General features: G+C 43.1%; 1 protein-coding gene across 2 annotated transcripts in view; it reads left to right on the top strand.

The window, feature by feature from the left end:
- MMD (monocyte to macrophage differentiation associated) overlaps window positions 1-22,081 on the top strand; it is a 43,764-nt gene that overhangs the window by 17,506 nt on the left and 4,177 nt on the right. Inside the window, exons 1-5 of one of the 2 annotated variants that reach the window (XM_054082902.1) lie at window positions 8,013-8,163; window positions 14,532-14,613; window positions 20,509-20,669; window positions 21,480-21,554; window positions 21,948-22,049. In XM_054082902.1, the coding sequence (XP_053938877.1) occupies window positions 8,135-8,163; window positions 14,532-14,613; window positions 20,509-20,669; window positions 21,480-21,554; window positions 21,948-22,049 (449 nt within the window). In that variant the 5' untranslated portion in view covers window positions 8,013-8,134. Of the gene's footprint in view, window positions 1-8,012; window positions 8,164-14,531; window positions 14,614-20,508; window positions 20,670-21,479; window positions 21,555-21,947; window positions 22,050-22,081 lie in introns of those variants that run through there. The other variant, XM_054082901.1, reaches the window with a different exon arrangement.

Below are 22,081 nucleotides of genomic sequence, written 5' to 3'. Positions count from 1 at the left end.
ACAGAATTGGTTTATTCTGGCTTTTGTGTAAATGTGAACATTTTTCATTTACTTTTGAATAGGTAAAAATTTAAGGATATATAAAAATTTGAGCCCAAAGAGAAATAATTTGTTCTGTGTAACACGTTGCTAAGAAAACTTCAAAAGCCTCCACTTTTGGAAGCTTAGAATGGATGCCATAATCTAGCATCTGTGAGAGGGCATTAAAACCCTTTTTCCTTTTTCCAAGAGTGGGGTGCAGCTGGCCGTGATGCTTCTCTTCACAGGTCACAATAATGAGACCCCATCAGTGCAACCAGAGCATCACATGGGAGGCTTGGTCTCCTGGGTTCTGTTGACACTGAAAGTATGTATTGTTATATAACAGTTAGAGTAATTCTTTATTCGCTGTTATAGACTGCCTAAAGGTAGGCTGCCACACACAATGACTCTATTATGTTTTTGGTTTAAGAAATGGAACTGTAATTCTTCAGGGGTTCTTCAGTGAGGTCCAAACTGAACCTGAAGACAATAGCAGCCGCACAGCTACCAAGTCAGGTTGTCCCAATTTGGTTTTTTGTATAAAATTATCTTTATATTATATATATTATATATAATATTATATATTACATATATTATTTTTACCTTTACATTGCATTTAACAAACTCCTATTTGCCTGTTAGCTTAACTCATATACTGATTTCTGTTGGAGGAACAGAGAGATATTCCAAGGGCTATGGGCACTCAGCCATAACCAGCAGGTTAGAATCCCTGATCATCTTTTTCATGGTGCAATTACTAAAAGCCAAAAAAACTTGACATTTGTTATTTCTAAACAAGCCTGGTACCTTTATGACTAAAGCTCCCCAAAGGAAACATCTGAATCAATACCTGAAAGCAGGATATTTCCGTATTTTTAAGTTCTCTGCAGTCATTAACAGACTGGATCATCTGATGACTCAGAATCCGTGCAGCTGGTCCAAGGCCAATCTGCAGACTGACAAGTGCTGCTTCTCCCTCTCCTTATCCTCTAAAGATATGATGTTGTCTCAGCTACACAAAGCACCTCCTGCCCTTGTGGCAACTTCTTTATCCAAGGGAAAGGTTGAATGCGTCACACGCAACAAGGAGGAATAGCAATTTTTCACTCGAACAGAAAGTTCTCTTTGTAACAAATAAATCAGCGTGATCCTTCTAGAGAGTGTTCCTGATGAAAATACATTTGAGGTACGTCGTGAATCCAGATGGACCCAAGACTGCTAATCAAAACAAGGGGGAAATACCAGTGTTTTTGAAACAGTTCGAACAGCTGGTACGTTACAATCTGTGCTTTTAGGATCAAGTATGCCAGGGGACCTTAGCAACTGTCAGAAAAAGATCTTATTATATTCTTCTTTGTTTGAAAAGATAGACGAATATAAACTTTAATCTTCTTTGGGTTTCTCAATGTTGAAATGGATGTATTTCTGTTTACTCCCGCAAATGCAATACCTGGCAGGACTATGCTGTGCTACACAGACCAAATGACTGCAAAATGTGTCTCCATTATCTTTCTGAGGATGTAATTAAACTTCATTAGTCACATAGATAAAACAATTATAATTTCATGTCTGCCTCTTCTTTAGGAGCTTAATTCTCATTGAGTTGAAGTCCCTAAATCAGTGAACAACCAACATATATTCTCTCTGCATTTCAGGTTAAGTTTTCTAAACAGTAAGAGCTTCTGTGACATAGAATCATAGAGTAGTTTGGGTTGGAAGGGACCTTAAAGGTCATCTAGTTCCAACCCCTCTGCCATGGGCAGGGACATCCCACTGGATCAGGATATTTAGGTTTTATTTTTATTATAAAATTCCAGACTCACAGCAAATTTTTAAATGTTAATAACTCAGCCATTGCTTTCAAAGGGGTTCAACGCCTCAGTTCACGGATGACTTAAAAAGCCAAATAATTTTAAACCTCTGAGAGTTTATAGCTGCACTGCTCATTTCCCATTAATTGCTCTCATATTAAAGATTCCTATCAACTTGAAGTACTTTTCTGTTACTTCCCAAGGTAATTGGTTATTGTCCCCACAAAGTCTTGTGGGTTTGTGGCCATGAAAAATCCACTTTTCTCAGAAATATGAACAAAAGAAAAACCTTCAGTAGAATTTGAAATTTTATTATCTAGCCTGATCTGATCGAATACAAGGCACGTTCCCCCACAATCACTTGTTTTACTTGCAGTAAATCCCTCCTGTTGTATCACTAGGTAATGGTGTAATCCCATTGCATGTTTAATGCTGGCAGCGAGAGCGCTGTGACATCAGGTAAATGTATACGTTTCAACATTTCCACTGCAAGCAGCTGTACACGCCAAGGAGCCAGCCCTTCTTAGATAGCCGTGTCACCCTGGAAAAGTCCAGGCCAGAACTAATTCCATTAGCGTTTGGAAAGCTATTTATAAGCCTGCCTTCAGTGGGATGACCTCATTAATTAGATTGGGGAAGGCTGAGGGAGGGAGGGAGAAGTGCTCGTTTCACAAGACCATTGACATGCATCTCAGTGAGAGATGCTTCTCCTTCACACTATGTTCAAAAAAAAAAAAAGACTTAGATAAAACAGAAATCTGGGTCAGTTGGCAGCAAGGGGAGAAAAGAAGCTACATCCCTTCTCCCTGTAGGACCCTCATTCTGGTTCAGACCCAGAGTGCATCTTTTCACAGGGTGGCTCTGCTCCTGTGTGTCCTCAGGTGCACTAAGAAAGCCCGAGTCCTTCTCTGAGCAGCTCTAGGCTGATTCACCCACTTGGTCTGTGCTAGAAGAACGCACTAAAAGGAAGCACGGCTTCGAGCCTCCCCTAGGGCTCCAGAGAGCTCCCCAGCTTGCACTTGTGCCCAAAGTGGAGCACACAGTGCTTTCTCTCGGGCTCATCTGAGACCTCTTGCCATCCTGGGGTTTGTATTAGAACTTTGAAGATTTTCCTTCAAAAATTCCATCAGTAAGTTATGTTTTACCAGCCAAGATCTCTTTTAGAATGTATTTCTGCCATAGCCGCACACACATATGAAGCACTCAATTACAATCACACTTAATTCAGAAATTGCTCTCTAAATCTAAGGAAAGGGAAGAGCTTTTCCTCTAAAGCTCCTAAACCACACCTTTGTGTGACCACCTTCCTCCATTATCATGTACAGTCTAAAAGAGGAAGGCTAGATCTCATATTCTATTTGTTATGAAGTCAAAAGAATGCAGATGGGTATTTCCCTCCACCCTTCTTTACCTGAAATGCTTGATTTACTCCCCCATGGAGACTGGGAGTGAAGAGGAGTTTCACCTGCTAAACTTGTTTCTGGTGCCTCATTAAGGGGCCGGTGCAGCTCATCTTGCCTCCCTGCTGCCTTAGATTGGCCGAGAACTTCCTGAGCCATAGCAAGTTGCCTTGCTGTCTCCAAAGCCAGCCTTCAACCCCAAAAAGTAAGTACTTGGGAACATTAGCAATGTTGTGTCACCAATACATCCGCTTTGGCAACCATGGAGCTCCTTAGGAATGTTTATCTCTCTGTTACCTGTTTACCAAACCAGGCGACTGGTTATTGTGCAGACTTATCATAAGAACTTGTCTGTGTCAAATGGTTAGAAGAAACTTAGCTTTTGTGGGGGATGTTTAGTTTTATTAATATAATCTCGTGATAGGATTTCATTCACCACTGATATCTCATGTAGCACTTAAAATTTCATCTCGGGTAGGGACAGGGAAGATTTCAGCTTGCCTACTTAATAGATTTGTGCAACCCAAGCCAATTTTGCAAGGCAGTGAAAACTGCTGTTGTGTAACCACAGACCCTGCTCTGTGTCCCTATCTGCATAATCCCATAAAAGCATTTGATGTCGGACTCAGAAATAACATACGGTTGTGTGTGTCAATTTAGTGCTCATAAACAGTCCAGGAGAATAAACTCCTCCATCCCTAGACAAGTTGTCATGGAGCACTGGCAGGAGATTCTGTACAGGTAAAATTTGACCTAGAAATAATAAGGGCAAACCACCCAGCTCACGTACTCATTGACTTCACTGCTGAGACTGTCAAGAATTGCAATTAGTAGCAGATTAGCTATGCAAACACCTTCTATTAGGAATCAAACTGGGATTGTCTAGTTCATTTTGGACAATCCATCTTACCAATACCTCTCAGCACAGATTGGAACTAAATTTTCTTTGCCCAAAGAAAAAAAACTAAGTTAAATTTCTAATTAACGAGCCTTTGGCTCTTCATTTTCAAGACATAACTCTTTCTTCTAAATGCACTACGTGATAGTCCCCCACAGCAGGGATGCACTGCGTAGGGGACGTTCTTCCATCTTCTTGTAATCCTGACTCATACATTAAAATACATTTCTGGCTGAACCCACTATGATTGATTTTTAGTCTTGAAAATGTTTTTTTTAATCAAACAGAAACTGGGTACTTTAAGGGTTTTTTTTTTTCCTTTCATGCTTTGTAAATAAGAGTAATCAAACTAATAAGGTTTTTGCTTCTTTAATTTTCCATGCTCAATGCCAACTTTTAGGATTTAGATTTAATGGTTACTTGGCCCATAATAAGGGGTTTATTTTGTTGTGATTTTTTTTTAAAGGCATTCTGATTCATTAGATTCTAAAAAGCAATTGCAGAGGATGAGTCCAACAAGAGTGACTTGTACTAAAAATATGTTATTGGGCAGGTGGTCAGGACCGCTTTGACAATATCTATGCTGAGCAATTTTATAGTATCCTTAAGAGATATAAAGATTCAGTTCAAAATCCCCCAGTCTTGTCACTGCTGTCATCATCATCCTGACATGGTGGCCACCTTAACGTGGCTCCTCTCTGCTTCATGATTTGAATGTTCTCATTTTCATTCAAAATAAACAAGTCTGAAAAAGTGATTTTTAACCATATCTTGAATCTGTAAATCTGGGATGCTCCAACAACGGGAAGCTTTTGTGAGACCTTGTGAGCCCAGAACAAAGGTGAAAAAGTACGCTTTGAAAACTATGAGGCAGAGTTTAGATCAAACGTCAAAGGCAGCAGGGAAGGAAGTGAAAATGAGTTGTTTGCGAAGAGACAGAAAAACAGCCAAAGAGGAGCAGAGGGAGAGAGACAAGATGGAGACAAAATGCAGCCTCTGTGGGCACCTTTGAAGGTCTCAGCAGACTCATTTTACTGGAGTCAGACCACCTATTTACCAGAAGCACCCAGAACTCAGCCTTCCAGTCATGGTGCCCATAATGTCACACACTCCTGAATGCTTTTACAACCTCAAAGAATAAATTGTTGGGGCAGAGGAATGCAAGGATGGGTGTGTAGCATTGAGGAAGGTAGCTTGTGGTAAAACCACAAGTTTTACCTCAAAATAAAGCCCTGCTGTTGGGATCCCACTGAAGCTTCAGATGTTCAAACACAGGCATGTGTGCCTGGCTGAGTTCTTCAGTGGTGTCCTCAAACCTTGCTCCAGCTGGATTAACAGATAACATAAGCAATATGAAACATAACTAGCAGTGACAGTTAAATCAGATGACAGATTGTACCAATTTATTATCAGTAATACCACTCTGAGATTAATGGAAGTATTTCTTATGGAACGGGCTTGGCTCTGTGTTTCAGCTATCCCTTCCAGCAACAAGCTCTACTCTTCCTCGAGCAAAGCTGAATGACTATCTGTCTGCACTGTTCTTCTTGCCCAGCCTCAGCCATCCTTGCAGCAAACCCCCGTTGGAAGCCAAAATCTGTAATTTGTACCAGAAGAGCTTATTCCATCCCAAATTAGAGAATCAAGGGGCAAGCATGTCATAGAATCATAGAATAGTTTGGGTTGGGACAATCTGTGCTTCTCCAGTTCATAATCATTCCCCCTCGTCCTATCCCCACAAGCCTTTATGAATATTCTCTCTCCAGCTTTCTTGTAGCCCCTTTCAGGTACAGTCGCTATAAGATCTCCTTGGAGCCTTCTCTACTCCAGGCTGGACAACCTCAACTCTCTCAGCCTGTCCTCCTATGGAAGGTGCTCCAGCCCTTGGATTGTCTTTGTAGCCCTACAAAGGGCTTGCTGTGGCAGTTGACAAAGCTGTTACCACCTAATTGTTTCTTCACTCCTGACATTGAGGAAGAGTTAGTAAAAGGGACTAAGGGCCATGTAAAGTCAGAATTAGGCTGATTGCCACCCAGGTCCTGAGGCTGACTCTTCCTTCTGGTGCCTGTGTTGGAGGTGATTACCTGGCACAGGTAGGAGGTGACTTACAAATGGTGGCAGCAGCCATCGGAAGATCTCATCTGTCTCAGTCCCACCATAAAAGATATCGATGCTGGATATAATAGTTTATTTGTCTAAACCAGTGGTGTGCTTCCGTGTGCCTATACTAATCGCTTTTGTTGAGGGCTGGAACTGCTCAAAATCCTATTGTAAACAAGATCTTAGATTAGAAGACAGAAGGCTGAATAGAACTTAATATCATAATTCATTTCCTGATTTGTGCTACACGAGGCAACACCACCTTAATCTCACAGAAACGTGCCTCAAACTATCTCTTCACCCTTGCTGGGAAAAGTGTGGTTTGAGATTATGGTTTACAGCTGGGGGAATGGGGAAGATAGGTTATAACAGCAGTCTGGCTGCCGTAACCTTGATTTAGAGCAGAGTAAATTATTCCATGAGTAGCTTGCTTTTGCGGTAGCTGAGATAGGGCTCTCCTCTGCCAACTGGGGCGCCTCCTCCGTGGCCAGGGACTTGCCCATGGGACCAGGGCTGCAGCTCAGAGCCGGGCGCCTCCACCAGCCCACACCACATCCCTTGTGGAAAGACTGTCAACTTCCAGCATTTACAGCCCAGGCACATTGAAATCGCCTCATCTACCTGCTTCTTTGGGCGAACGTGCAGAAACAAGGGCAATCCCACCACCATCTCCCATCGCTCCACGCTGTTAGATCCCCTCTCACAGCCGCAGGGCTGGGGAGCCTTTAGCCCCAACATTGCTGCTGCTGCTGTTGTTTACATAGAATCATGGAATGGTTTGGATTGGAAGGGACCTCAAAGCCCACCCAGTTCTAACCCCCTGCCATGGGCAGGGATACTTCCCACTGGATCAGGGGCTCCGAGCCCCATCCAGCCTGGCCTGGAACCGCTCCAGGGATGGGGCAGCCACAGGTTCTCTGGGCACCCTGTTCCAGGGCCTCCCCACCCTCATCATGAAGAATGAAGGGTTTTATAGCGCGGTTTTCCCGTGTTTTTACAGACCCACCAACCCTGTGTTCAGTCTGATCTGTGCTGAACAGAGGGGTGGTTTTCTCTAACCCCGTTTGCAGTCTCTCCCCGTCTCAAACGCAAGGGCAGGCAGAGCTGGAGCCACCTCCCAATTAGCAGAGATTTGACTGTTACATTCATAACAACACTAAAATGAGTCCTCGGAGAGGAATGGAACACGTATGAGATTTCTGGGAAGATTTACACTCGCGCAAGTGGGAAATACATTCTGTCCCAGCTCTGGTCTCGCTGCGAGATGGGGACCCCTCCCTCGTGCTGCCAGGATGGGTAAAGGATGCTCCAAAACCAGTGTCGGAGCGCTGATTTGTTGGCATTTTTGGTATCACCTCCACCCTAGAAGCACAGCTCCCGGGGGGGGCACCGCCACCTCACCCCACACTCCCCACTCAATCTCCCGCCATTGCTGCGGGCCGAGGGGGCATGGCTTTGGACCGAGAGGGCGTGGCCTTTGCATCGAGGGGCGTGGCCTTGGGCCGAGGGGGCGCGGTTTAGGTTTGAAGTAGATGTTTGTGCACTGAGGGGGAGTGGCTTATGTTTTTAAATGGGCGTGGTTTGTTCGGAGGGGGCGTGGTTTCGCGTCGAACGGGCGTGGCTACAGACCGACATGGCGTTGCTTGTGCTGAAGGGGCGTGACTTAGTGCTGAATGGGCGGGGCTTTGGGCGGGGCGAGCGCTGCGGGCGGAGGCGGAGGGGGGGCGGTCTGATCGCAGCCGGTAAAGCGGGCGGGGCGGGGGGGGGCGGTGGGAGGCGCTGCCGGAGCGTGGGGGGGCGGTCTGAGCTCAGCCCCTTAAAACGGGCGCCCGCGCGGCTCCCGCGCCTCCCCGGCCGGCGGCTCGCACGCCAATGCGGGTGCGGGCTCGGGACCCCCCGCACCCATGCGGCGGCTCCAGGACCGGTGCAGGAGGTGAGGAACGGGCGGCATTCCGCGGTTCGGGAGGAGCTGTGCGTGCGTGTGTGGGTTATTGATTCATTTTCTTTCTTCCCCGCTGTTAAACCGGCGGGTTCGGGCAGCCGGGGCCGTGCCGCCTCCCCCGGGGCTCCCTCTGCCCCAGGGCTGCGCTGGGTACCCCCTTTTACCCTCCCGATTTTATCCCTTTGCTCCGGGCTGCCCCCGTCATTGCCCCCCGCATTCCCTCTGCCCCCTTGTCCCCCTCTGCCCCGTCTCGGCCCTTGCACCTCTTCTCGCTCCTCTTGCTCCCCTGTTGGCCTCCACACCTCCTCTTGCCCCACATGCTGCCCTCTGTTCCCTCTGCCCAGGCTGGGCTGTCCCCTCTTGCCCCCTACCCTTTCTCTATCCCCTTCTGCTCCAGGCTGGGCTGCCCCCTCTTGCCCCCTACCCTTTCTCTATCCCCTTCTGCTCCAGGCTGGGCTGTCCCTCTCTTGGCTCCTGCCCCTCTTCTTGCTCACCATGCCCCCCTTTTGGCCCCCATGCCTCCTCTTGCCCCCCATGCCACCCTGTGCCCCAGGCTGGGCTGTTTCCCTCTTGGCTCCTGCCCTCTTCTTGCTCCCCATGCCCCCCTTTTGGCCCCCACACCTCCTCTTGCCCCCCATGCCACCCTCTGCCCCACACTGGGCTGTCCCCTCTTGGCTCCTGCCCCTCTTCTTGCTCCCCATGCCCCCCATTTAGTCCTCTCATCTCCTCTTGACCCCCATGCCACCCTCTGCCCCAGGCTGGGCTGTCCTCCTCTGCCCCCCGCACCTCCTCTGCCCCCCTCGTGTCCCCGTTTGCTCCCTCTGCCCTGGGGTGGATCCCCTCTCTTGCTCCCCACTCCCCTCTGCTCCAACCCCTCAGCGGAGCCCCAGCTTCCCGTTCTGTTCCGCTCGGAGCGGTTGAAGGTGCTGTTCGTATTCACTCAGGTCAGTAGGGAGGGGTGCCATGGATGTTCCTGGGTAAGTGTGTCTAGATGGGCTTTAGGTGCTTAACCACCCCAGGTCCAGGTGCGAGGGCAGTGACCACAAGTGGTAGTCTGTCTTCTAGGTAAGACCAGTTCCACGTTGGCTCCCTGTAGGGCTGCTCTGCTCCCCTTTCACCAAGTTGCTCAAGAAACCAAAGCCCAAGTATTAAAAGGGAAATAAAATTGAACAAGACCTGAGAGGGAGCTCAACGGGAGTGTGATCCGAGTTGGTTTCTAGCCCACGGCTGGGCTGTTACGCTGGCTGAACCCTGCACCTACCTGATGTTCTGTTCGCTCTCCGCTTGGAATTTTGCCTTTTGCAAGGCTGAGGTGGCTTTGGGGAGGTCAGTGGGATGAGCAGACACTGTTTTCCATGACCTAATCTCTGTATGATGCCACAGTTGCTAATGGGTTCTCAGAGCATTGCAGATTTCATTTTCTCCCTAGCATCGTGCTGCAAGTACACAAACCTTTACACAGCGTGTGGTTTCACTGATATTTTCAAATCTGTGGGCTGCTTCTGTGCTGATCTGAATTATTTCTGTGACTCAGTTGTTCAGTGATAGTAAAGGTTATGTCAACAGTTACAAACCGCAACCAGATAATCTCTGATCCAGGATGGAAGGTCCAAAAATGGCTCTATTTTTGAACTGAATGGACTGGATTTGTAAAGAGGAAATCTCTGCCAATTTGATCAAGGAAAGCAAGCTTTTATGAACCTCTTCTTTTCCCTTCAAAAATCTTACCTAAACGCTTATCGTGAGAGTGTAGTGCTGATCTGTTTTGATCTGCTTGTGATTATTTTGTCTTTGTTTTTCCTTTCAAAGACAAAGAGCTGATAACATAAAGATTGCTTCAGTATCTAAATATGGAACCCCATTTAATGTGTGCTGCTGCTGCTTTTGTGGAATTATCCCCACCTTGTTTTTCATATGCTGCTATTTGCAGCTTATTAGATCTAAATGTTCTCTCGTGCTGCTGGAAGGCACAAGAAAAGATAGAAAAATGTGCTTTTAAGCTGGTAAAGGAAGTGTGAGGCCTTTTTTGCTGAATAAAGGAAATGTATTTCCTGAAAAGACTAAAAAATCCAGATCTTTGAGGCTGGTGTCAGTGCTTGCTGTGTTCACTGACGTTTTACTTCATGCTTCAAAGAGTAATTCATTCAGCAGATGGGAACCAAGAATAAGGGAAGATTTGAAAAGCGCTTTTCTTTTCTGCATTCTGGGTAGGACTTGCAGTGGCACCGGACAAATGCTGTACAGATACGTGCAATGGATTGGGGATTGGATAATTTCGAAGTTCGAGTGCTAAAACAAAGAATTTTTCTTCCTCTTTTTCTCTCACAAGTACTATGACCTCCTCATTGTGGAATCGCTAGGAATCACTGTATGTAGGAGACATACAGTGTCCACTTCTTGGAACGCAAGACTGGGGTCTCTCACAAAGAGCAGACCAGTCCATACGGTTAACGTTTTAAATATTTGAAGTGTTTCAGGATCAAAGTGCAAATAGTGTAAAGGGAAGGGTATGAGTTTCTTTTCCCATTCTGAATTGTCACGTCTTTCTCAATGCCTCTTTTCCACTTATATTGGGAGTGTGCTCATCGAAGAAGGTGGTTTGCGTGCTGGGAAGTTTGGGCTTCCTTGACCTCAAGTGGTTCTTGAGCTTTATGGATGTGTTTAAATTGTGAAAATGAACTCGTAACTTGGTTCAGCGCAAAAGCCTTCTGCTCTTGTGGGTGACTGCAAGTACTTACCAGTCTGTTCATTTCAGAAATATCAGATTCTAATACTGAAGGAGTTAATATTTTATATTGGAGGCCTTGGATTGTCAGGATCATAAATAGAGAAGTATTTATGCGTTCTGGAGAGATAATACTGCATACCCCCTGATTAACTGACTCGGTTTCACTGGGGTTCCCATTAAAGAATACATTAGAGATTTGCTAGAGAATCGGAAGGCTTCGCTTAAAGCTGTTTTCCGTAAATCGTAGTGCAGTTCAATGGAACATTATCAGCCTGTGCTGCGTTTGATAATAACCTTTAATGGCTGTGTGAAGGAGTGTATGCTGTCTACGGGTTTCCACTTTGGGGAAGGTGAGATTATATCCCTCGCAATTATCTTTTTCAGAAGAGACAAACCTGACCTGTAGACGGGAAGAGAGCCAACGTCCCTGTGTTGCAACATTCACGTGACAGAAAACAAAAAGCATCTGTTGTTTGTGATGCTGTGGGCTCCCTTTCTTTATCTTTGAGAAAGAACAGAATGTTTTTGCCTCCAGATTGTGAATAGGTCAAATTCTTCTGCCTTGATATTGCAATATCATACGTATATACAACAGGAGTGTGGGACTGACTTCTTTAACCGTGTTGTGTCAGAATAGCTTTTCCTGAGTTTGAGTACCTTGCTGTAACATCCCACAGCAGCTATTTCAAACTTAGGTCTTTCTCTTAGAGCAGTAAACACAAACTGTCAACCTGGAGATGAAACAAACTCCAAAGAAGCATTGGCTGGAATTATTGCCCTATTGAGCCCCTTTGTAAATGATCCTTCCTCTAAAGTCGTTCCTCATAACGTTTATATTTATAACGATAAAAAGGACAGGGAAGTCACTGAAGCTTTGCTGTCCTGAAAACGGTGTCTGTGAGCAGTGACCGGAGTGCACACGTTCCCACGTGCGCTGCCTGGGTCTCGCAGCAAGGAGCGGTGCAGGTGTCAGGTGAACAGCCAAGTTAGATGCTGGGGGGTGTTCGAGATCCTTTCTTTTATGGTAGAGGTAATGCTGAACTCTCCCTCTTCCTGCCAGAACACACTGGTGGTCGTGGTATTGGTGTAAACACATAGGTGAAGGGGATGAGTGAAGTGTTGCTGGTGGTGGAGTTTGGCCAAAACTCTCTCTCTACCGAAAGAAAAGCAAGTTCCAGCTGCTGGAAAGTCTGATAAAGCTTTCTCCTCAACAGCCGTGTTACTAACCATTTTTGCTCTTGTTTTAAATTCAATGATCGGAATTAAAATATTTATTTAGAAAGAAATTGAGATGTTTAAGCGTGAAATTGTCCAAAACCTGGTGCCTGTCTATTCTGCCAGCCTAAAGTTACTGCTCAGAAGAGCAAGTATTTGCGTCAGTCCTGTGCTGGCACAAACAAGGTGAGAAAACCCTCCATCCTTTGTGTAGATAACAGAGAAAGGGTAGTTTTGTTAATATCTGTATGTTCTGTTTTACTGCTAACAGTGCTGTCTTTAAGTTGTTGAGAATAAGATATCCTAATAATAGATAGACTTTTCAGAGTGTTTGTTCATAATGATGTCTGAAATCTAACATTACTCAGGGTCTTGTCTACTAAATAAATATAAATAAAAAGGGGAAAAGAAATTAAAAGTTATCCTCTAATGGATAATAGTAGATCCCATTAGCAGGCTGCCTTCAATTATTTATAAGTTTTTAGATGAGGTAACATCCTCTATAGAATTTCGGAGCAACAAAAATTATAATATATCCTTATACTGAGGGTAAACTCATTCCGTTGGGTTATTTTGTTGTGGGGCTTGGGATGTTTTTTAATTTTGGACTTCTTGTGAAGTCCAAATGTCCTGCCATGGCCTTTGGAGAAGTGTAATAATATTCTAGATGCAATCGGTGAAAGGTTTCCCATGACTTTGAGTTTATGGAGTTGAGCAAGGGCAGTCTAATCCCAGCCCCTCCACTGAGCCAACAGATGCTTTTATTTTTAAATGTTTTCCTAACTTGGAAGCAGAACAGAGTACAGGGACTGTTCTGTCTGTGGAGGATGCTGAGATGGCCTCCAGCAGCTGTTGAAGACCTGGATGCTCTGGGCAACAAAACCACTTTCCAAATGTTCTGCAAGCCTCTGTGTATGACTACAATGTCATTGTCCTCCTGGAGAGGAAAGCAAGGTGTCATTTATCACTGACAAAATCAGCTGCCGTTTTTTAACCATGTATTAACTCCCATGGAATTATTCGTTTGCTAACAAACATTCCTACTGTCCATGAATGAAATACATGTTTTTCTTACCCCTTTTATTAGTAACAGTTGAAGCTCTTTGTTGACATTGCCACGATTTGTATACAAATCATAACATTGCATTATTTTATCAATACTGTTAGGTTTTCATATGTCAGTTTAGAAAAAAATAGTTTTCTTGAGCTATTTATTAGGTGCTTTGTAGACCAAGTGTCTTCTCTCCCCAAAATCTGGAATTGCTTACTCAAACTATAAGATTCTGGTTGGGCTTTTTCTGTTGTTTGTTTGGTTTTCCCTGGTTTGAGATTGGCCAATATTTTATGGATGTCGTAAAAATAGGTCTGGTTTTGACTGAAACCAGGAGAGACGTGGGGGAGGACCACAGTTTCTCTAACAAGCTCTTTATATAAATCCAGCTAACAAAGCTGCTCAGTTCTGAACATATAGACATGTTCTGTATTTGTTGTGAAACTGTTCCTGGCTTGTCGGATACTGGACTAATTGTCAATGCATAGTTTTGTAATGGTCTAAACTGGAATGTATTAGTGGAGGAGAATCAGTTCTGTGTGACAGTAAGCTGTGCTGGGATATTTTAGAGGCTTTTATGTACAGATTTAAATTGTGGAGTTTCACGGAAATGACTCAAGTGTTTGGTTTTTTAGAATAGTTAAATGCAGCGTTTGCATTGGCAAGTTCTTCCAAGACTTTCCCAAGTTTCATCATGCTTGGGTTGATTTGCATGGACTGTCTTTGGTGTGGTTATTTGGTTAGGTAATATGTGAAAATCTTTAAAGAAAAGGTGCAACTCTACTGTAGACCTCTTAAGTTTTCCTCCTCGGGGTTAACCCTTGGAGTCTCTTTTCATCCCTGTGTAGCTTGGGTCTTGCTTACAGACAGAAGGTAGGAATAGCCTCAAAGAAAAATCCAAACAATCTCATACTCCAAACACAAATATCACTTGCTATAGGAATTGAAAAGTCAGTGTTTGTGTTGTTTTATTCCAAGGTCTTATGGGTCAGAATATTGCTGCAGTTTCTAGAACTTCTTAGAAGATGAGTAACCCTTGGCAGCTATGGTGAAGTCCATATTTCGAGAGCAATCTGAGTCCATGTTATGTAATTTAAATAGGAAATAGTTCATTCTTCATCTGGCTGACCTGTTGGAAAAGAGGGGGTCTCACTTCTGTGTGCAAAGTCTTGATTAAAGACAACCATCCGCTGTGACAGGCAGTCAGAGGCGTTTATTCAACATCTCTTTCTTTTAAGAGAGCCTACAATTTAAATAACAGTTACTTCTAACGTGTCTGTACTTATAATTTGGAGGTATTCCTCGTGACACTCCAAAGAGATGGTTTATTACCTTTCCTAAAAGTACTTCTTAATCATTCAACAGGTTCATGAACCACCCAGCGCCAGCAAACAGCCGCTACAAACCCACTTGCTATGAACATGCTGCTAACTGTTACACACATGCAGTAAGTACATTGCCTTTTTTGTTTGGTTGGCTTTGAAACCAGATGTTTCAATACATTTTGGGGTGGGTGGTGGATGGCTAAACACTTGCCTTTTGCCTGAGTGTATTCACATTCACAGCTCCTCTGTTTTTATGAACTTCATCTTAACAGTCCAGCAAACATAACCTTAGTTGGGTGGCTGGTAATAACAAATTCCTGTTCTGAAGCTCTAGGAGCTCCAAGTCCTTCATAGGATTCCTTTTCACCAAAGCTAGTTACATGTCTTTAGATGTTTTTCCTCTGTCCCAGCCAAAGAATGGCTGTGGTAAAGTGAATACACGACTGGATGAGTTAATCTTGCAAGGCAGATTTCCCAGTTCTTTCCTCACATAGCATCGTGCCAGTTGTACCGCAAGTATAAGAAAGCTTTATGTATGTTAGAAGTGAAGGTTTCATAACCCTATCATGTGGGTATTAGAAGAGTTAGAGTGCTTAGTTTTGATCTTAAACATGTATGAGTTGATTCTCGGAGATCTCCTGTTTTGAAGGAGGCTGACAGCCGCACTACACAGCCTAGTCTCTCCTTATTTTCCCAATATATGGACCCACACTAGATTTGAATATGAGATATACACAAGATAGTGAAGCAGTTCAGGTGGGGTTTTTTCTTAGTAATTGGGAAGTTTAACTTGCTGTCTGGCACTTGGAAAAGGACTTAAAAATGTGTGTTTGGTTTTTAAGATAGCATTTTATAAAAGCGGCTTGTGCTTTTTCTTCAATCCCTTGCTTAGCTCCAAGTATCTGAAGTATGTTTGCCCTTGTCCTCAGTCTCTTATCGCCAGTGTGTCTGAGAGAGCTACAGATATGAACGCACGAGGTAGTGCTTAAGGTAGTGTATGGGACTCTTCAGATCTAGAAAGCTCTGTTCTTAAGGATCCTTCGCATATATTTTAATGAATGCCCAACATACAGCTTTGGTGCTGGTGAAAACAGAATCACTTTGCATTACGTATAGAAAAGTTAGCTGAAGCTTATGTGTTTTTAAGCCAAGGATTTCATGTACAGCATTATGTAAATATACACTTACTTGTCTAAAGAATGAAGCAACATTCTGATAGTTAGCACAAATATGTAGTTTATCTCGTAATCCTTGTACAAATGTTGTTTGCTCTGGCCAAAAAGCTAATTTCAAAATGTCTGGCAGAAGTTGCTAAGTACTCCTTAGCAGTTCTAGCCTTCGTGTAGCTGAAAAACAGGCATGTCTTATTCCTGCCTGTTAGCGGTAGGCTACAGCCGAGGTATCGTAGCAGTATTTTCTGGTAGGATGCTGAAACCTCCTTCTACATGCTGAAACCTCCATGATCTGTTAACAGCGTGGGGCTATGAAATGTTAGTGCACCCTTTGGAAAAAAATAAAGTGCGGTGTAAAGGAAGCATTGTTACCCCTTGAATAAAATCGTGTGCAATAAATAACATTTAATCAAAATTTTAAAGCCATGCAATAGGAATCTAATCCAGGAAAGTGCAGTGGATTGTACAGAAGATGCTGAGGGGGATGCTTACTTCTATGTTACAGACTGTTGTACTAAATGTTAGAAGGTTGAGTGGTTGAGTCTTTCTTAGGTTACAGTGTGAGTTTTCAATTAGACATTGGTGTAATTGCTACAAAACAGAATCTAGCAATGATTCTCCATGTGTTTTTTTTTCCAAAGCTTTTGTAATTCAGAAAGTAGTCAGCTTGTGTTTTACGAGTGTGGTTGTGCTCCTCGGTAGATATCCTGTCTGGTTTTTCACTTAAATACACAGTAGTCAGTTAAGGCAGCTGCTTAAAAACAAAAAACTTAAACAATTAATAAATGGGGATACAGAATCTGCCTGTAGCTTTTAGTTACAATACTTAAAAGCTCACTTTGTGTACTGTAGAAAGGTATCTTCAAATTTTTAACTAGTAAGGGTTTTAAAATGGTTTTTTTTTTAGCTTTAAATGAAGTACTGACTTGTCTGCAGACACTGGAGACAGGAAGGGCAGCCAGGCAGTTGAACACACAGACAGAAAAGACTGTTCTCTATTTAGAAGAACAGGAAGGAAACAGTGTATGAGAGAAGCAGGAGTCGTAAGAATGTGGGTTGTAAGATAAGCTAAATCTAAGGGGGAGATGGCTCTTCCAGTTGTGAGACTTTGCAGCGTACCTAGCGTTTATCAGACAAAAGGTATGCTCTGTTGTATTAAACCCTCACAATTTAGGCATAACTTGCTTTATGTTTTTCTAGAAGTTTCTTTCAACTGCTTTAGAAGGAGATGCTGTTCTTAAAATAAGTTATAGTCTCTCTATTCCATTCTTGGGCTGTGCAGTGCGTGGGGGAAAAAAGGAAGAAATGAGTATTAATATTTCAAAAATGAGACTGGGAGCGTTCACCAGGTCATTTGAGCGTGGGAAAAAGGCTCATAAAAATTTCAGAAGGGCTCTTGTGATGAAAATGTTTCAGTTCTGCCTGTCTGACGGTGACAGTTTCTCTGCTCTCTATATTGTACAAACCAAGTTGCCCCTAGGATTCCTGCTCCAGCATGCTGGGCTCCTTATTTGAGCACAGAACTGATGAGCAGGGAGACACTGTACGTGGCCTCAGGAGCAGGCAGCTGGAGATGGACACAGAAAGAACCACCAAGAACTAAGTGACACGTGATTTTTGGCAGTTTTCTTGATCTTTCTGTTGTCTGTCTTTCTGAAGAGGAAGTGGAGGGGACCCTCTTTATGCTGTTTGCGTTTCCCTCCCAATGAAAGGCACATGAGATCTCAACAATAACACCATGGTTTGCTGTGGTGGCTTGTGCATCAAAGGTCATTGTTGCCGACTGCGTGACGTGAGTAGCTGTGCGTGCAAAGAAAATCAGTTAATTTGGCATGAATGTGATAAACAAAAGCAACATTTATAACACTCTTAAACCTCTCTATGGGAGAGATCGGCTACGGAAATATGGAAAGTATACAGATAAAATTCCCAAAATACATTGCACAGGGCTTGTGCCCAAGTCTCTTCTTAAAGATTCCTGCCTATGGCTGTAAATAAATGCAATTTAGTCCTTTGTCTTCCTCCATATTGCAAAAGGGTATGTACCCTCATGTTCCCATTTCGTCCTGACTTTCTTGTTCTGTAAATCTGTCTATCAGCCCTGTTTCTGGTTTAGCAACTATTCACGAAGGTACTAGAATTCGTAAATCGAAGTGTCACGGTTCTGGGTTAGAAATGCAACTTAGAAATGTGGTGTCGTTGCCATAAAATGACACAACACGGTTAAGCTTATTCTATTAGTTCTGTTTCTTTGACTAAATTTTTGATTAAGTCCTTTTAAAGGACTGTTTGGTTGCTGCTCTGTTCTGCAGGTTAAAATACAGTTTTTGTGCTACAGTTTGGGGTTTGTTTTTTTTTAATGAACATGGGATAATCTGCCTTGTTTTCTGGACTATAGTGTTATATTTCTTTTGTAAGATGGATGTTAGATATAACAAAATCCATTTTATCGTGTTATCTGCTGTGGCATTGATACCTAAAGCATTTCTATCCAGTTGGCTGGAACAGCGGGGTATCAGGGTATTTTTGGTCAGAAAAAGAGCAATAAAACATTTCTTGTTTAGTCTAACTGTTCCCATAATGAATACCAGGCACAGAGGGAAAGTGTTCCCAAATAGAATGCTTAGAAAAAAAACAATAAATCCTTCTCGTGTCGCGTTGCTTCCTGTGAGAGGTAGAATCATTCTTCATGACCAGGACAGGGCAGAAAGGAGATTAATTCAGGTCTTCATCCATGTACTCTTTAGTAGCTGTATTATTAACTCTGAAGGTGCAATGCAAAAGGAGATAGTAAGATTGTGTATTTATTTCAACTTTATAACTTTATATATGATAATTACTGGGGAAAAGTGATTGGCATCAAACTGTTGGCTCGTTTGAGCATTACACGTCATAGCTTAATTTATAAGCATTTGTTTTAGTAGACTAGTAAAAAGCTGGGATATCTGTGTAAGAAAGCAAGTTGTTGTGTGTAATATCAAGCCTTGTTTCCAGAGAGGGCTTCCTTCCTGTAACAGGGTCTCAGTCAGGGCTCCAGGCAGAATCTCCGAGCAGCTCATGCCTAGGCTTTCCACAGGGAATTAGTAAAGATTTGCTTTTGTGGTAGGAATTGGGAAGGAAACTGATGAATGTGAGAGCACCACACAGCTTAAAGAAACTATTTCTGGAGCTTAGCATCTTCCTGTCTCCTGCAAAAACTCAACAAAACAACTGCCGCATCAAATGAGTCCCTAGCTGTCTCCAGGGCTTCAGCTGCACTTTTAACTGGATGCCCTATGTGAAAAACAGGAGGAACTGAGGACTGAAACACTTCAATGTTTATTGAATCTGGGGACTGGCCAGGATATGCATATGGGAATTTATGGTTTGTGATAAACCAGACTGGCAGACTATTTTTGGCCTTAAAGTGCATGAGGTCAACGTCCACAGTCTTTTTACAAAGCTGTGAAAGTGTTTTCACCTCTGGTGCAGATACTGTGGATGTGGAATGCCGAACCTTTCATTTCCCCGGATCCACGGCTTTTGGCTTAAGTGTACCAAGTTTTGCAAAAACAAAGAAAATAGAATAGTAATGAAGCTCTTATTGATGTACTTGAAAAGACAGAAGTAAAGGTCACTTTGTATGTTTTGTTTTTCTTTGAACTCTCTGGATTAACCAACTCCTTTTCCAGTTATCAGAGCCTCAGTTTACTCTGGTCTCTATGCAGATAAAGGACAAAGATGATGCAGGCTGGACCAGAACTGTGCACTCCAAGCTATCAAACCTGTACTGCAAAGCAGGGTTGCCAGATTTGTTTAAACATCATTTGTTCCTATCTTTCCTCTTTAGCATACAAGACTGGGGTTAAACTACAAAGAATTGAACCTTATTTATTTACAATTCAAGTGAACGAATTAACATTTTAAGACACATCAGAGGGGCTGGAAGGGAGCTTGTGGGCATTTTTAGCTTAGGCTAAGGTACTCATAGTGAAAGGAGATGGGGATAGAAATGTCGGAGCCAGCAGGGTCTTTTCTTTAAATTCTTGTTGGACGTGCTTTTTTTTTTCTAGTTTGTTTTTTTCTGAATGAAACTACAGTACATCATGTAATTTATTGTAGAAGGGAGTGTAATTTTAGGTGTATATGAAGTCTGCACGTCACTAGGCTATCTCACGTGAGCATACTAATTCATCATGATGTTCTAACAGTGGTTGTTTTGGAAGATCTGAATTAAAGCTGCTTGACGGGGAGGTGATAACGAAAATGGACATGGATACGCTGCACTAAAAGATCATCATATTTGTGCTTTAAGAGTCTATTCATAAGAGAAGTTTGCAGCTAATTTATTTATATTTAAACCACAAGTTCTGCAAAGCCTTTGCTTAATTCTCCTCGTCGTCTTTAACTGCAAACGTGCAAAACGTTTTTAAATGCTTTATTTTTTCATTTGGGATTTAAGTTTGATTTGGTCTGTCCTGTGCTCTGCCTCTCTGCAGAAGAAGCAGTCGAGATCTAAGCGTAGAGTCAGGTCAGAACCTCTTTGAAATGCAAAGCAGAATGGGAAAATAAAAACTCTATTAAGACTTAGCGAATTCTTTTGTTTGTCTGATTCTGTCATGGCTAGCGGAGCTGGTCACCGAGCCTGAGACGGCGCGAGGAGAGGCATCACAGACAGCTGTGCCTGAGGCACTGGCAAAGCCTTGACGCTTGTATGTCGACATCCAACCAGATGAAAAGCTTGCTCGGCTTAGGAGCACATCATCCGATGTCGGCCGTGTGGCCTTGTGTGACGCCCTGCGGTGGCTGCGCTGGGGTGGCACTGTGCTGGCTGCCAGTGTTAACAACAGCCTTTTGTTTTCTTAGTTCCTCATTGTTCCTGCCATTGTGGGTAGTGCCCTTCTCCACCGGCTTTCTGACGATCGATGGGAAAAGATAACGGCATGGATGTACGGCATGGGGCTCTGTGCGCTCTTCATTGTCTCCACAGTATTTCATATCGTTTCTTGGAAAAAGAGTCACTTAAGGTATCGCTATAACATGTCTTGTTTTCGTGTTCTGTGATGTTTTTCCGTTGTGTTTCTCAGTCAAAAACATGATTTTACCAAAGGCTGGAGTGGTGCCTTGTACTGAATCATGAACAAAACACCCTTCATTCTGTTGGAAGAAATAGCGAGCCAAGCTCTCGTACGAACAGACTTTCATGTCTGCTACTTTTTTACGAAGAAAACACATGCTTTTCTAGGCTTTAGTGGCGCTTAATCCAGAATTTGGATGGGAAAAACAGAATCTAAGTGTGTGGTGGATATAATCCCGTTCCAGAAATCAGAATACTGTCTGGGACTATGGCATGCTCAAATTCTTTGAGGAACACAGAGTTTGCCAAGATAATTATAATACAATACACAGCTAAGCAGCAGGAAGCCTCCTTGGGAGCAAGGCAGCAATAGCAAAAACAAAATGTGATTTTTTTTTTTGTTGTTGTTGTTTGGTTTTATTTTTTTTAATTTTCCTTTTTTTTTAATTTATTTTTATTTTTTGGTCCTATATAATTCTGGGCCGTAAATTGAATTTAGCCAATAGACACTGAATAGTAGTTTCTGCGTTAGGCAGAGTTAATGTGACAGGAGAGAGGAGTGGAGGAGTGCTCATCTCCTGTGTGTCTCACTTACGACCACCTGAAGTTGAAGTCAGCTGGAGGGTCTTCCAAATGGTTTTAAGAGGTTGTGGAGCTGATGTTGTTTTCCCCAGATTAATTCCAAAGTGTGTCAGGGAACTGAGATGATAGAAAAATCTTTCCAAAATCTGCCTTGGTGACTTGTTCTCTCTTTTCCTAGGACAATGGAGCATTGCTTCCACATGTGTGACAGAATGATGATCTATGTCTTCATTGCAGCATCATATGCACCATGGTAAGCAATTGGACGCACAGCTCCAGAATTAAAACTTTTTATAATGCAAACAGTTTATTGCAGTTTTTCAAAGATTGTGTCTTCTTAGATGCAATTGACCCCATTCTGCATTGGAAAATGCCACATAATTTAATCTCCTGGGATTTGCTGAGCAGAAAGTAGTATTGGAAAACAGCAGCAAGTGATTTATTTTGGTTTCACATCCCCCAGTTGATGCTTCCCTCGCATCAATGCAAACACACCTTCTGCTTCACTGTGTATATAATGTCTGTCTGCTCCCCCATTCTGCTTAAGTTGTAGCTCGGAATATTTAGTTATTTTTATCAAGCCCACTCTTCTGTCAGTACAGTCTATTCATTCATCACTAATTTCTTGAAATCTTTGTGCTACCAGGTTAAATCTGCGTGAGCTTGGACCTCTAGCATCTCACATGCGTTGGTTTATCTGGCTGATGGCTGCTGGAGGAACCATTTATGTATTTCTCTACCATGAAAAGTAAGAATTCTTATTTGAATTCACTTTAAACT

Source organism: Cuculus canorus, chromosome 18 (genome assembly GCF_017976375.1).
Source record: "Cuculus canorus isolate bCucCan1 chromosome 18, bCucCan1.pri, whole genome shotgun sequence".
NCBI lineage: Eukaryota > Metazoa > Chordata > Aves > Cuculiformes > Cuculidae > Cuculus > Cuculus canorus.
This window is presented reverse-complemented; position numbering and strand designations above follow the sequence as displayed.